At 35.5% G+C, this 15214-nt stretch overlaps 1 protein-coding gene across 1 annotated transcript; it reads left to right on the forward strand.

Annotated features, from left to right (window-relative positions):
- The first annotated feature begins 33 nt into the window (after window positions 1-33).
- LOC140153101 (D-beta-hydroxybutyrate dehydrogenase, mitochondrial-like) lies at window positions 34-8163 on the forward strand. The gene is made up of 5 exons (XM_072175724.1): window positions 34-373; window positions 1359-1565; window positions 1958-2110; window positions 3013-3177; window positions 5284-8163. The coding sequence occupies exons 1-5, from the start codon at window positions 160-162 to the stop codon at window positions 5601-5603; spliced, it is 1059 nt and encodes a 352-aa protein (XP_072031825.1). The 5' UTR covers window positions 34-159; the 3' UTR covers window positions 5604-8163.
- Window positions 8164-15214: the final 7051 nt, after the last annotated feature.

Here is a 15214-nt window from a genome sequence, read left to right on the forward strand (position 1 = left end):
CAAAGCTGTATTTAGTAAATTGGAATACGAGCTGTTCGGTAATGAAAATATTTTTGGGTGATTTGTTAAAAATAAGTCACATTTTGAACGAGTTTCAAAACGTTTTCTTAGTAATTTTGTTTCATTTTATTTGTTGTAAGTTGTAACTACAGGGCAAACATGGCACATAGCGCTGGACGGTTGCTATCGTTCACCGTTCTAGCATGTATACTCGTGTGGTATCTTCCTCAATGGTTTGGTGCTGAAATTGCTTCTCAAATTCTTGGTACTGGGGTTTCAATTATAATAGCATACAATTTATCAGGTTATTTTCCTCCAAGCAGCAGATTTGAAGTAGTTAATAAAGCTGTACTAGTCACTGGATGTGATACAGGTGAGTTAATATGTTGATATTCTTATCAAAACGTTTTGTTGTTTTGCTCATGCTACCAATCTTCTAAAGTGATTGATTGGTGAAATGAATATTGAAATTGAGTACGGTATACAACTATACAATATTATAGCAGCACACCAAAAGTTTTCAGTACAAAGTAGGGGTGTAAATAAGTTAATGGTTATTTATCTAATAACCACATACAGACCACAATCCGTTCGGTTAACAGTGTAGGCCTAAACGTATGTTGTTGTTTTTTACCGTGACATTTTTTTGGTCCAAAAAACCAAACTATCTTTGGTCTTCCAAAATATAAAGTCAACAATGGTTAATAACAAATGCGGGAACCTTATAAAACAATTTGAAATTGAAATTATTTAAGAAAAGTGCACACAGAATTTGAAAAGTGCACACCACGCTACTTATTAAATGTTAGTGAGAAGTTCAATATGAACATCACCATTCATTACAATTTTAAATCTATAAAGGACAGTCCGGTGAAAATACGGTGTGCACTTTTCAAACTCTGTGTGCACTTTTCTTAAATTACAATTTCAAATTGTTATATAAGGGTCGATTAAACATTTAAACATGGACACCCCTACATGTAGTACAAAGGTGGGTAAATGGGCTCACCGGGCCGCAGTGAAATGTCTCTCAAGTAGGCCTGACCCAATTTTTCACAAAAACAGCAAAACTTAATTTAAAATTTAAGCCCTATAAATTATCAAATTGGAAGACACTTCCAAGACTGACATAAGTACATTTAAAAGTAGTAAACTTTTCAGCACATGGCCATACTCACCATTTTGGGTTCCAGATAAGGTGCCTTTCATGATGCCAGTGGTATACTGGTGATGTGCTTAAATTTGCATTTGGGTGGATAATTGTTATCTTTTACTACTGGTGTGTTTATTTTTTGTTTCATGTCTGTTTCATGTTAACTCATTTTTCCACAACTTGTTCTTTTTTAATTTCCATCTAGGCATTGGACATGGATTAGCAAAGCACCTTGATTCACTTGGCTTTTGTGTCTTTGCTGGTTGTCTCTTCAAAGATGGCCCTGGTGCTACTACGCTCAAAGACACATCATCAAACAGACTGACAGTACTTCAGTTAGATGTTACCAGTGATGGGCAGGTTAATCAAGCTGTGAAAGATATCCAACAAGAACTCAATAAAAATGGAAAAGGTAGACTTTTTAAAAGCATTCTAGGATCATACTACAGCCTGTCCATATGGAAGTACAAAGTAAATAGACCTCGGAAACTGGAGGTACATGTATGAGAATAATTATTTCAGTGCAATGCGTGTGTAAATGCTTCTTTGGCACGCCAACTGCTGTGCGATTTGTACTTGCCGAGCGCACCACGCTCTTTACATGTCACATTTATTAACATGCAGTGCGTGTGACGCAAAGCATTGACCCTAATGCCACAGATTTGGTTTGTACTTCTATGTGGACAGACTGTATGTTTGTGTACTAAAAATGAATTAGATGATACATTTTGTACTATTAAGAAAAACAATGTACTCACCTCAGTTACTTTTTGAAGCCACTAATTTTGTGCTGTTATTTCACAGTTTTCTGGGGTGTCGTCAACAATGCTGGGCTGATATGCTTTGGTGAGGTGGAGTGGGTCCCAGTAGACATGTTTAGGAATGTTCAAGAAGTAAATGTATGGGGCTTGATTCGAGTCACTCAGGCATTTCTACCTCTTATAAGACGCTCGAAAGGTTAGCATAATGTTTCTCTTCTTCACCCTGTATAGTTTGTGCTGAGTTTATGGTTTATGCTGGTATCTAAAGAGACCATGTAATACATGTAAACACAGGAAGTTCCTGTTCGGGGTCAGATTAGGTTTGCACCATGATTTTGTGGTAGCCATACATTCAACAGGGAAAACTTGGATTACATAGACATACCATATTGTCTGCAATAAACAACAATACAATTCTGTTGATTATGTCAACTCAACTGACCCTGGTCTACAGGCTGTAATCGACTGATGATGACAACCTGCATCAAATTAATATGTATGGGTTGTGAGTTTTACAAATGCACCCAACATTTGCCAACAATATTTTGGTACATGTAGGTCTTAAAATTGGTGCCTGACCTCAAATTGCTGGTATAGAGGTTGTGCATATGATGTATCATACCGTAATTATGGCGGACTACACAAATATATTCAACAAAAGCATGATTGCAATCTACCATGACAGTTCGTCTCACACACATTACAAATGCACTACGATCAAATAGGTTGATAAAATTACATTTGATTGAATGGACTACATTGCGCCATGATTATGGTGAATGACACCAGTTCATATCCTTTGTTTGGCGCCAATCAATAATTTCATGCACAACCTCTATGAACTACACTGTGAAATGTTATTAGAATAACAGGCAATTTGCAAGGTAGTGAGGGCCAGATCTAAGTTTCAGATCTTTAATAATCAGTGCCTTAGCTAAACTGTTTGCCTCCTCCCCCCCATTTTTGCCAGGCAGTTCTCACTCGCTCTCTCTCTTTCTCTCTATCAATTGTTGAAAGGACATCCCTTACTATAGTTGGTGTATTTGTGTCCATGACATAGAATTTATTGTTTCATACCAATTTTAATCTATTTTCCAGGGCGTATTATTAACATCAGCAGTATTACAGGTCGATTTGCAGCAGGCATGACAAGCCCATACATTGTGTCCAAGTATGGTGTGGAAGCAATTTCAGATTCGCTAAGACATGAACTGCATAAATGGGGTGTGAAAGTTGTCATAATTGAACCAGGAAATTATGGTGGTAAGTGGTCATGATGGGATCCAGTTAAAGCAATAATGTGTGATTTGCTCCACAGCGACGGCCTCAATTTTTCTTGAATTTCTACTTTTTGCATGATTGTGATACCCAATGGTGTACTAAAATACCATGTGAAAGACTATAAGGCTGAAGTGTTTTAATTAGAGTAAAATTTAAATTTGAATATTAAAACCAGAGATCTCCGGTTTTATTCAGAGTTCACTGTTCAGTGATGTATAAACTGTGTGCATCTCGATATTTGTCTTACTTCTTGACGTTGAAGTATAAACTGTGTGCACTCGCTATTCATCTTACGTCTTGTGTGTTCGTCCTAGCTGTGTAAATCTACGCCATTATTCTTATCTTTTTTTTTTCAATATTCCTGATAATAATATGATTTACAAGCTAATACACAAATTGTAGGCACTGGAATGAAATATAAATTTTCTTCGTTTTACCTCATTTGTTTGGCTCAAAACCATGAGGGGGCAATGTGATCAGTGAAAAACAGCATTTAAATAGGAATCTATTCTCTATGCAAATCACACATTATGGCTTTAAAAGCCCATATAAAAATAACAGATGTGGAAGTAAGAGTATAAATTGACCAGTAGATACCAGTTATAGTCCTACTAATTCATAGCATATCTGATGGCCCAGGGAAAAGTTAGCCCATATTTGCAAGACTATCCATGCCTTCAAGGTAAAATAAACCTACTCATGTTACCATCTGACCACGGTCTGGACTGATGGCTGATCTTACCCAGGGAAAGATGACATTCCAAATCCAATATCCCGCTTTAAGTTACCTACCGCTTGTGTAGAATACAAGTTACACTAGATTTCAGAGAATTTTTCTTGTCACTTTAGCACCCACACTGTGTAACACAGAAGTGGAGTTCTGATTTGCAGATTGAATCACAACATGAAAAGCTATGAAAAGATCAAAATTTCATTCGCAACCAAACCATTTGGCAATCAACAGGGTACCCTGGCAGAAATTTGATAGTATCAAAAAGTATCAAAATCGTATCAAAAGTGTTGTATCAAAATGGGACATTTTATGCATTTTTGATATATATATCAAAATGTATCAAAATATATCAAAATGTATCAAAAAGTATCAAATTTTATTAAACTATATCAAATCACATCAACTTTGATACAATTCGATACACTTCCAAGATTTTGATATGAATTTATACTTGCAAAAAATTTGATACAATTTGATACACTTGAAAGATTTTGATACACTTTCAAGATTTTGACTATACGATTTGATACACTTTCAAGATTTTGATACGATTTGATACACTTGAAAGATTTTGATACAATTTGATACACTTTCAAGATTTTGATACGATTTTGACACTTGCAAAATTTTGATACAGTTTGATACACTTGAAAGAATTCAAGTCCAAAAAAAAGCCCAATTTGATATGATTTTGATTCACTTTGATATATTATTTAAACCCAAAAAGGTATTTGATACAGTTTTGATATAGATTTGATACGATCAAATTCATATCAAAAACAATTTGATATAGTTTTGATATACTGAAACTATATCAAAACTGTATCAAAACAGGATTTGATACAGTTTTGATACATAATTGATATGAATTTGATATAGTTATTTCTGCAAGGGTAAGGTGCCAGTTAGAACTAACTAATTGACTATGTTTCATTTGGCAAAACTGACTGCTGTATTTTTCTTGAATTGGTAGGTAGGTACCACATCAATAGACTATACTATAATCAACTCATAATAGGTTGGACTCATATCATTGTTGATTAGTATGTAGAATGGCATACACACAGCTTGCAGCAGCACCTATGCATCTGTGTATCACTGATGCACGCTTTTGTGAATTGCACTGACATTATTTTGAACGTAATTGATGTACGCAATAGCAAAAAACTAATAATTCTCCCCTATTATGAGCTGATCATAGTATAACAACTACTATTATACTGGCCATTGATGTGATGCACTTAGTTGATTTCAGATATCATCTATGTATCTGCAGGTCCTTCAGATAAGAAATACACAACAGCTTGATTTAAAGTTCTAAAGATACAGTTATCGCATTTTTAAAAAATTTTCAGCCGCAACTGTCATGTTCAAGCGTGATGCTGTGACAAAAAATTTAAAGCAAGTCTGGGATCGAACCAGTGATCAAGTGAAAAAAGACTATGGGCAGGAATACTTTGAGGCTTTTACAGACGCTTTGAGTGGTACATCTGAAGTAGGGGCTAGGGATAACATAGGACCTGTGGCAGAGGCTGTAGCAGATGGGCTCACATTAAAGTATCCAAGTGAGAGGTATATGCCTGCTGGGTTACCATGGCAAATGCTGGTTGGGTATTTGAGATGGTGCCTGCCGGAATCACAGATTGTCTCTTACACGTTTCAGGAATTCTACTGATAAAGAAGCTGCCGACATTGTGTAAGAGCAAGTCAAAAGAAGAGTAAATGAATTGGTACTTACTACTTGAGTAAAGTTATAAAGTTTGAAGATGGAAAGTTCTTTGAAAAGAAATTGGTATTTTAATTTCAATTCCTTTTAAAAATCAAACATACAATGTTTCATTTTTATTGCCTGCCTGAAACCAAGCCTGAAACAAACCTTTTCAAATAAAAATGACACCCTATTTGTGACCCATCACATCGAAACAGACCACCTCGCGGCAGAAATGAAAATGAAGATTTAAACACTAGGATAAACAGCTGCTTTTTAGCTTGAAAATGACACCTTACTTGTTGAAATCAGATACAGTAAAAATGTTTTATGTGGCAAAACAAGCTCAGAATTCTTATTATTTTCTTTATATTTTTCCATCTTCTTTCATTGTTATCTGCCAATGAAGCTAACCGCGAAGTGGTCTGTTTCGATGTGATGGGTCACATTTGTTTTTTGATGATGCTTGGTTGAAAGTACACCCTCTATAGTTGGGATGTGTCTCACCTGAAAGGATTCTTGTACATCACTATGAATCTAAAAGTGATTTTGGCCATGAAAGCTGAGTCAACCAATAATATAAGTCAAATATTTGTTTTTCTTAGGGGTGGTGGTGGTAAAGAACCAAAACAGAAACAACAACCGTCCAATTAAACAAAACTGAGTGTACTAATTTGTTATAAGTAGAGAATTGAATATAAATGTGACATTAATATAATTCAGTATTTCTGTTATTATCCAAATATTTGAATTTTCGATCATGAGAGCATGTACCTACTGGGTACACAGAGTCAAGCACACTTTGGGTGTATCCTCGGTTTATGATATTCATGAGTTAGACTAGTGTAAAGGGTCATTAAGAAATTAAACAGGTTGTGGAATAAAGCTGAATAATCCGTTCATACACAATTTCTGTAGGCTAATTCCTTTACAGGTTTACATGAAGGATAAACCTTTTTGTGGAATAACATGATCGACATATCCTTGACCTAGCCTAGCGAAAGCCGAATTTGCAGACTGTGATTGGTCAGTTCTCAATAGTTTGACAGTCATTGCGCTGCATGTTTGACGCAAATATCTGGGCTTACAGAGGGAGCTCAGATGATCGAGAATTAATTACTTTGTTTATAATTGAAATGATTTTGAGATGTTACCAAAGTAACATTCATTTACTTTTCTATGTATATTGTATAGTTTTCCAGTGGTTTGCTCATGGTGGCCTTTGGAACCTCCTGGGTTTTCTGGACATCATACAAAATCATGCAAAATTAGCCTATTTAGGGGCACAACTTAGCCACTCTGTGCCCCCCCCCTCCCCCAGGAGGGCTTTTTCTAGCCCCCACATTGAAGGTTTGTGGGTATGACCCTGTTTGCCCCTAACTCATCTCAGGAGTCCCATTCCAATTTATTTTTAGAATGAGTGGGCAAAAAAATATCATATGAAAAATATGCCACTGATTTCATGTGCTAGACCAATGAATTATTTCTGCTTTATCATGTCACATGTACCAATGTTGTCCATATGTGACCATCCACCACAAACCTCTTGTAAAGCTGAGATGAAAATCGTCTCAGTGAGCAAAAAAATATCGTATGAAATATATGCCACTGATTTCATGTGCTAGACCAATGAATTATTTCTGCTTTATCATGTCACATGTACCAATGTTGTCCATATGTGACCATCCACCACAAACCTCTTGTAAAGCTGAGATGAAAATCGTCTCAGTTGTAAAGAGGGCAAATTTGATTTTGCGTTACACTGCAAGATGTGGGTGAATGTTGTATATATATGTGCATGATTTGCAAAGTTCAACCATCTATAACTCAGTTCAGGATATCGTATGAAGTGAATTGATATTATACAAACGTTAATGTTTATGAGTGTGATGATGGTTGAAATATAATCACAAGATGAAAGATGGATTGTTCCATTCCATGAGGCAGAATGGCGAGCGGAATGGAACAATACATCTTTTCTTTCACCAAGTGATTATATTTTGAAAATTACACAAATTTTATATAATAATTAATTTGATTTGATAGAACCAGGGGTCCATTTCAGTAAACTTTTAACCCTTTGTAACTCAACTAACCATTTGTAAGTTACACATACCCCGTTTTACTAAATGTAACTTTTTGAAGGGCCCCTGTAGTAAATCCCTATTATGAAGTGTGCCGTTTGTAAGTTTAGTGAAATGGAATTTACGACTCGTCGTAAGTTAGAAATGATTTTCAGACTTACGAAGCTTTGTAAAGTTTAGTGACATGGACCCTAGATCAGATATAAACACATCTCATAAATTAATTAGCCCCTTTATTATGCGGTAATAACTGAAAAGATATGCATCAATTATTAAATCCGAAATACCAGAAAGAAACCCAGTTTTATTCTGCAAAAATTGATAATCATTTGTCTTAGTAGCCCAAAATGTGTTGTCATGGTGACCCTTTGAATGAAAAAAAAAATGCAGATTTAAAAGATCACCCAAAACCCTTTGATAATGTTGCTGATGTTGCTAGAGTGGCTGGTCATATTCTCATCTTCTCTGGTCATAGTAACCACAGATCATCATTGACCAGTCATGAAGAGAATGTACATGTAGTGCACTGACTTTGGCAGCTTTTTAGTGCAACCTTTGAATCTGCACCTCTTTTCATCCAAGGAGTCACCATGGCTACAAATTTTGAGCTATCCAGACAAATGAGGTATCAAAAGTTGCAAAACTAAAACAGGATTCTTCTTGCTATTTCAGTTTTAAAATTTAATTTGAGTTTAATATTGTCTCTTAATAGGGGGAGTAATTACTATATGTAATGAATTTATATACAATTTACATTCAATATATTTTTGTACTGAACATTATGTTTGCCAGATTTTCTCGTAATAGGATAATTACTATTTGTAATGAATTTATATACAATTTGTATTTGATATATTTTTGTACTGTTGTGTTTTCCAGATGATTTGTAACATGAATGTCCAAGAAGTTATTTTACAGAAACAGTAATTACAAATCATTATTTAATAGTTTTGAACTCTCTGAAACATTGATCAGTACTACTTTGTAATCATATATATGATTATTGGCAATAATGACACACATATATATTTAAATATCTATATCAGTACTATATAATATTATACACTATATATATATCAGGCACATATTATGTAAAGTACTATTTTGTAATCATAACAATTATTGCACAATAATGACACAAATATATATATTTAAGTATCTATATCAGTACTACATATTACACTATATATATTAGATACACATTATGTAAAGTATTAGCAAATGTAAATAGAGTGTACTGTAAAAGCTATATGCTTCAAACACAGAAGTATAATTTTGAGCATTATTTAAAAAAAGCATTGTAAATTAAAATTGGACAAAATTATACAGGTTAAAAATTAAAATGGTACATTATGGCTTAATAAAACTGGACAAAAATTGTACCTATATAATGGCTTCAAGCCAAAGTGTACAATTTTGTCCAGTTTTATTTTGTTATACTTTCATAAAAATGAAAAATAATATTAGTAAATTACTGTCCAAATTACTTTGTTTGCTTACAAACGCAGTGGATTTGGCTGATGATCCCAAGTTGGGGCAAGTTGGATCACAAATCCAATGAATGTGGCCGACTCCAAGTAGTTTAAATTGCAGCATGTGTTATAAACATTATATGCAAAAAAAAAAAGGTTTTGAAAATATGAACTTATTTAAAAGATAAGGAGCCAGGAGAACTAAAATTTTTCATGGATAAAATGGGGATGGCAAAGCTCAGAGTAAATGTCCTTAAAATGACTAAAAATGGGACCAAAAATTGACAAATGAGGACGAAAATTTACCTTTGCCCCCTCACACTAAAATCATGGCTACACTTCTGGTTTTAAGGATTATAATTATCGAAAACTATGGGGAAGGGGGTTTCCTGGATCTTGGTTGGGTTGACAGGTTCCCTTGCACATGTAGAGTGCTAAAAGTGAACCTAAACAAAACTAAATAATTGTGAAAATGACCCCTTTGCATGATTCAAATATGGTGAAGAGAACAAATTTTATACTTGTTTACAGGACTTTTGCAAGAAAAACAAATTGATGCTCTATCCAGGATTATCAGGATACCCATCTTTTTTTGATAATTAACAAAACATCAACTTGGGCATCCTCTTTTTAGGCCTGCATGAGCATGGGCACCTGATAAAATTCAAATACTTTTCCAAGATATTCTATCGCCCGCTCACCCTGTATGAAAAGATCTTGTTCTGCAATTCTGGGATCATTTTTCTTCTGTATAATTTCATATCAAAGAAGCATTCCAGAAAAACAAATTGATGCTCTATCCAGGATACCCTTCTTTTTTTAATTAACAAGCTATCGAGGAAAAAAAACATCAACTTGGGCATCCTCTTTTTAGGCCTGCATGAGCATGGGCACCTGATCAAATTCAAATACTTTTCCAAGATATTCTCTCGCCCGCTCACCCTGTATGAAAAGATCTTGTTCTGCAATTCTGGAATCATTTTTCTTATGTATAATTTCATATCAAAGAAGCATTCCAGAAGTTTTAATTTTCTTTACTGCCTTATAAGTGTGTATATATGAAGTTATGTATTGGTAATTGGTAAGAATTTATAACTTTTATAGAACATGTATAATTATTATAAATCCTTGAAAGAGTATAATAAACTCAGCAATAATGTATGGTAATACAACATTCCAAACAGTGGTATTTCTTATGTGATTCTTAGACAAGTGGACTCTATCTACAATCAAGGAAAATAATGTTGGCACACTCTGGCATACTAATTGTAAATCACTGCCCCTCTCCCCCAATTCAATGTTCAATGTTGATGAAAGCAATTTTGACATTGGGCTCTCCAGTCTCCCCAACATTGGTTGAGGGAGAATGGAAGAGGGAAGGGGAAAGGTTTGTGTGGTACTACTTCTCATCAAACATAGTTATACTAATTTCACTGAACTCGCAGATTAGCATGCAATGAAGAGTTGTAATATAAAGTGTGCCAACTATTTTGTTTCCGTGATTTTGTAGCTCTCACTAAGAGAATACAGATGACACTGGTTTCCTGAGCTGTATCCTAACACACCCCTGCAAGCTGGCATGTTCCAAAAATGTATGAAGTTAGGTACAAATCATTGTGTCTCACCCTTTAGATTTAGATCAAAATCCTCCGAGAACCTTTAAAATAGCGTTTGTGTGTTTCTGTGTTGCATGTATCATGCTCACTCACGGTTTCGTGACAGACTTGTTTTAATAATGCAAATATGTCATCTGTAAGTGTTGATACATACCATGCTAACTAGACATGTTTGTTTAACAGATTCCAGAAACTTCCTGATTAAGTCACAAGTTTAGAACAACAGGTGCATCAAGACAGCAGCACAACTTACAACATGTCATGCATATATTTGGAGCACAAAGTTTTGTCTGTTTTGGCAACATTCAGATATTGGACAAACTTTTTGGATGTTTGTTGTAGTGTGTGGGTTAGGGGTGGGGGTATGACTGTGCAGGGCCGTAGCAAGGTTGAAAAATCTGGGGCGGCCATCACAAATGTGGGGCGGCCAAATTACAAATAAATGCCCAAATTGAAATAAAGATATAAAGAAAAACATAACAAATTTCTAAAAAAGTGGGGCGGCCATAGCACCCCCGGCCGCCCGCTTGCTACGGCCCTGTGACTGTGACATATTGCTTTCAATTTAAGAATGAAATTGAGCAATGTAGCGCATACCTTACATGGCTACACCTATTTTTGAATTCTAAAGCTAGCACATTTTTATTGTTTCATTCCAAAAATGATATACAATTTGCTTGTCTGTGGGTTTTAGCTGCAGAACCTTCATAGCAGGGTGTGAAGAATGCCAAGTAATTTGCACAATAGAGGCCTTGCATGTGATGTATCATCCCGTAAATATGGCGGACTACTCAAATGCATTCAACAAAAGCATGATTGCAATCTACCGTGACAGTTCGTCCCACACACATAACCCTGCACTACGATCAAATAGGTTGATGACAACATTTGATTGAATGGACTGCACTCCGCCATAACTACGGTGAAGGACACCGTACAAATCCTTTGTTTGGAGCCAATCGATAATTTCATGCAGGGCCTCTATAAAGGAAAAGCAATACAGGTTTTAAAAACCTGTTATTTCAAATTTGAGAAACTTGCTATTCACAAACACAAGGTAGACTAAATCATCGATTTGAGGAGCCACGTTTTGGAACAATATGTTTTCTATTTAGCAACTTGTTGTTATTGTTTTTTGTTTTGTTTTTTTCTTTTTACATTTAACTTTTCTTGTCAAAATTGACTAGATGTTTTGGTTGACAGATCCGAAATTACTGTTTTTAGACTATCTTGGCTAATGGTAGACTACCCGTAGTCCACTTGCCCATTGTGCATACTCTGGATATTGTATTTAAGCTTAAAACTCTGATTTAATTAATGTGTGCACAATTGATAGATTTTCACATCTGATCTTTTCAGTCACCCTACTCCCTCTCTTTGTTAGCTTCCCAAGTAGACTACTGACTTTGCCTTGCGGTTAAGATTTTTAACTCTATGGAGAGTTAGGCCAATTTCTGGCCTAACTAAAATTGGCCATGATGTGATGCATCTTTAAATGGATCTGCCTTGTGATTGGTCACCCATATCTCGCTATGGTTTAAATCTTCTGGGCCCACGCCATTACCATAAACTACACCGCACACAACTGTCTGTGTTATTTGCGGCGCTTTTGTGTTGACGCGAAAGTTAATCTCTCATCAAACATCTAGCGCGTACTTGTGGTTAATGGACTGATAAACAAGTATGCTTGACAGTGTGTTTTTAGAGAGCAAAGTCCAGGGGGGTAAAGTTCTGCTTACAATTCAAAGTCCATAGTCGAATTTTCGGGGTTCGCTATCAATAAACTGGTAGATTCCAAAATCAGAATTGTTCAGTATTAAAGTGAGCCATTATAATTATGCAAGATAATGTTGCATTCAATTACTTTTATTGTCACTAATCATCTGATATTTTTAACTCTTTATGACCATTTTACTATTGAATACTTTAATTTTAATAAACATCAGTATAATTTTTGAGTTCAACGAAATGGGTTCATCATGACTAATAATAACATATTTTTAATAAAATTCGACTATGGCATAGTCTAGGCTAATGGCTACTTCAGTAAGTAAATTGTAAAAGCATGTTTTTGAAACCCAAGTTGGCTTTTCAAATTGAGAACTCGCTTTTTGAATTGAATAATCTGTTTTCTTGATCTGAAACCTGTTTTTTTCTTAATTTAACACTTTTTAAAATTGAGAAACATAGGTTCTGGTTCATTCTTGAATGGAGATGTTGATGAGTGTGGTCTTGGTGATTGATAGAAAAAAAACACAATGATTTATAGTACGCTATGCAGAGGCACAACGCCTAGACTTTGATCCACAAGCCTCAGCACACTTTACAAGCCTCAGCACGCTTGTTGTAGAACATAAGTGAGTGTGTGGATTTGAATGTAGATGTTGAAATAAGATGCTAATATTGTTGAGAGTGGATTGAATGGTTTCGCACAGCCTGATATCTTTTCATGGGGGCTCCTCATCCTCTACTCTTTTTCCATAACCACCTCATTATGAAACAATAATGCATACTAAACTGTTCACAAAAAGTATCCATACACTTACAATAAAAGCCAGATCTTAAAGACACGATATAAATTTAAATTTCAAAAATAGTCGATAGATAGAGGATTTTGCTCTGCGTACTTAATTCGGCACGATGCAATTTTATTCAAGTAGGCTATACTCATTTGAATGACAAATGGTCGAGTTACAAAAAGTGACAAATTTAGATATTTTGTCCTTCAAGGCGATTTTTGCTACTACCCTTTTTTACGGGTTCAATAAAGCCTTAGAACGGATGAACGCTCACCTCGCTGTGATCAATATCTGCGTGTTTCGAGGGAATAGTCAATGTAAATTTTTGACACTTTTGAAAACCTCTCCTTTTTTATTCAAATTGCTATTTATTTAGGTAAAAATAACGTCACGTAGGCCTACCGAATGAGGTATCAAAATACGCAGAACAATAATTCTCTATCTATCAACTATTAAAGTACTTTATTTTGTAATTTACTTTTAGTTTAAGAAATGGCTTTTAAGTGTTCGGATACTTTTTGGGAGCAATATAGCAGAGTCGACCTGAGCAATGACCAAAAGATATTCTATACTTTACTTTCTCATAATCATACAGTTTGCTTAAAATAAAGCAAAATACTTGAAAACAAACAAAACATCTTTGTCCTTTTGTTTAATACCCATGGGAATAGTGCAGGAAGATCGTTTTCCTTTCGTGCTGTGGGAAATAATGACCATCATTGTCCATCAATTCATTATGTCAGATAGCCTCACTATGTTCCCTGTCACGTAACACAGGTTTATACTTATTATAGATAATAATTTACCCGCTCTCCCATTTGCAACGTGGTATACCTCAGTTACCCGGGATAATCATACCATGCAGCATAGGCGTAGATCCCGGGGGGGATGGGGGGGGGATTTATCCCCCCCCAATATTTTGCCAGGGGATGGTCCATACAATCATCCCCCCAATGTTGACGCCTGATAATGGGTTTCTGACCAAATTAACCTCATATTTGCCCATTTTAGCCCCAAAAGTGCAAATTTTCGCGCGCTTCGCGCGCATTTAATCTATTTTTACACCATATGTGACCGTACACCACGAATGAGCCGTAAATGTCCTCAATTGTATTCTGAGTTACAGTGTAAAATGGGCATGAAGGTCATAGGCCTATTCATAGGTATTTCAATTTGGTGCTACGTGTATCTCATTAAATGAGGTACACGTAGCACCAAATTGAGGTACCTATATGAATACGACCTTCATGCCCATTTTACACTGTAACTCAGAATACAATTGAGGACATTTACGGCTCATTCGTGGTGTACGGTCACATATTTCATCAGTTTAGCTTCAAAATAGCAACAATTTTCGCGCGCATTTATATCATAAAGTAATTCTGTCGCCAAAGGGTGCTGGATTGATTATACTTCAAGATTTTTTTTCCAACTTCATCCCCCCAATGTCAAAAAGAAATCTACGCCACTGCCATGCAGTCGGAATTTGACTGTCTCAAATCCATGTTTCGATAGTCTATGCTTAAATACCGTAACAACTCGATAGTTAGCATGTACTTACTATCGAGCGCTTTTAAAACATGCAAACATGAAGAGCCCCATCCACCAAAATGTAAAGGGTTTTGAGCAAATCATCGATACACATAATACGAACAAGTAAATCTGCAAATATGTGTCTCAACTTCATTAGCTCAGTTGGTAAAGCGCCGGACTACGGTATTATTTCATGTTTAAAAAGCGCTCGATAGTAAGCACATATGCTGACTATTAAGTTTTTACGGTAGTCTATCAATGAAGACGCAAGTCCCAAACACACGCAGTGAGGTAAAGATGCTGTTTTTAGCATTTCCTGTTTCTCATGGAGACGTGAGTGGAACTTGCTCTATA

Source organism: Amphiura filiformis, chromosome 5 (genome assembly GCF_039555335.1).
Source record: "Amphiura filiformis chromosome 5, Afil_fr2py, whole genome shotgun sequence".
Classification (NCBI taxonomy): domain Eukaryota; kingdom Metazoa; phylum Echinodermata; class Ophiuroidea; order Amphilepidida; family Amphiuridae; genus Amphiura; species Amphiura filiformis.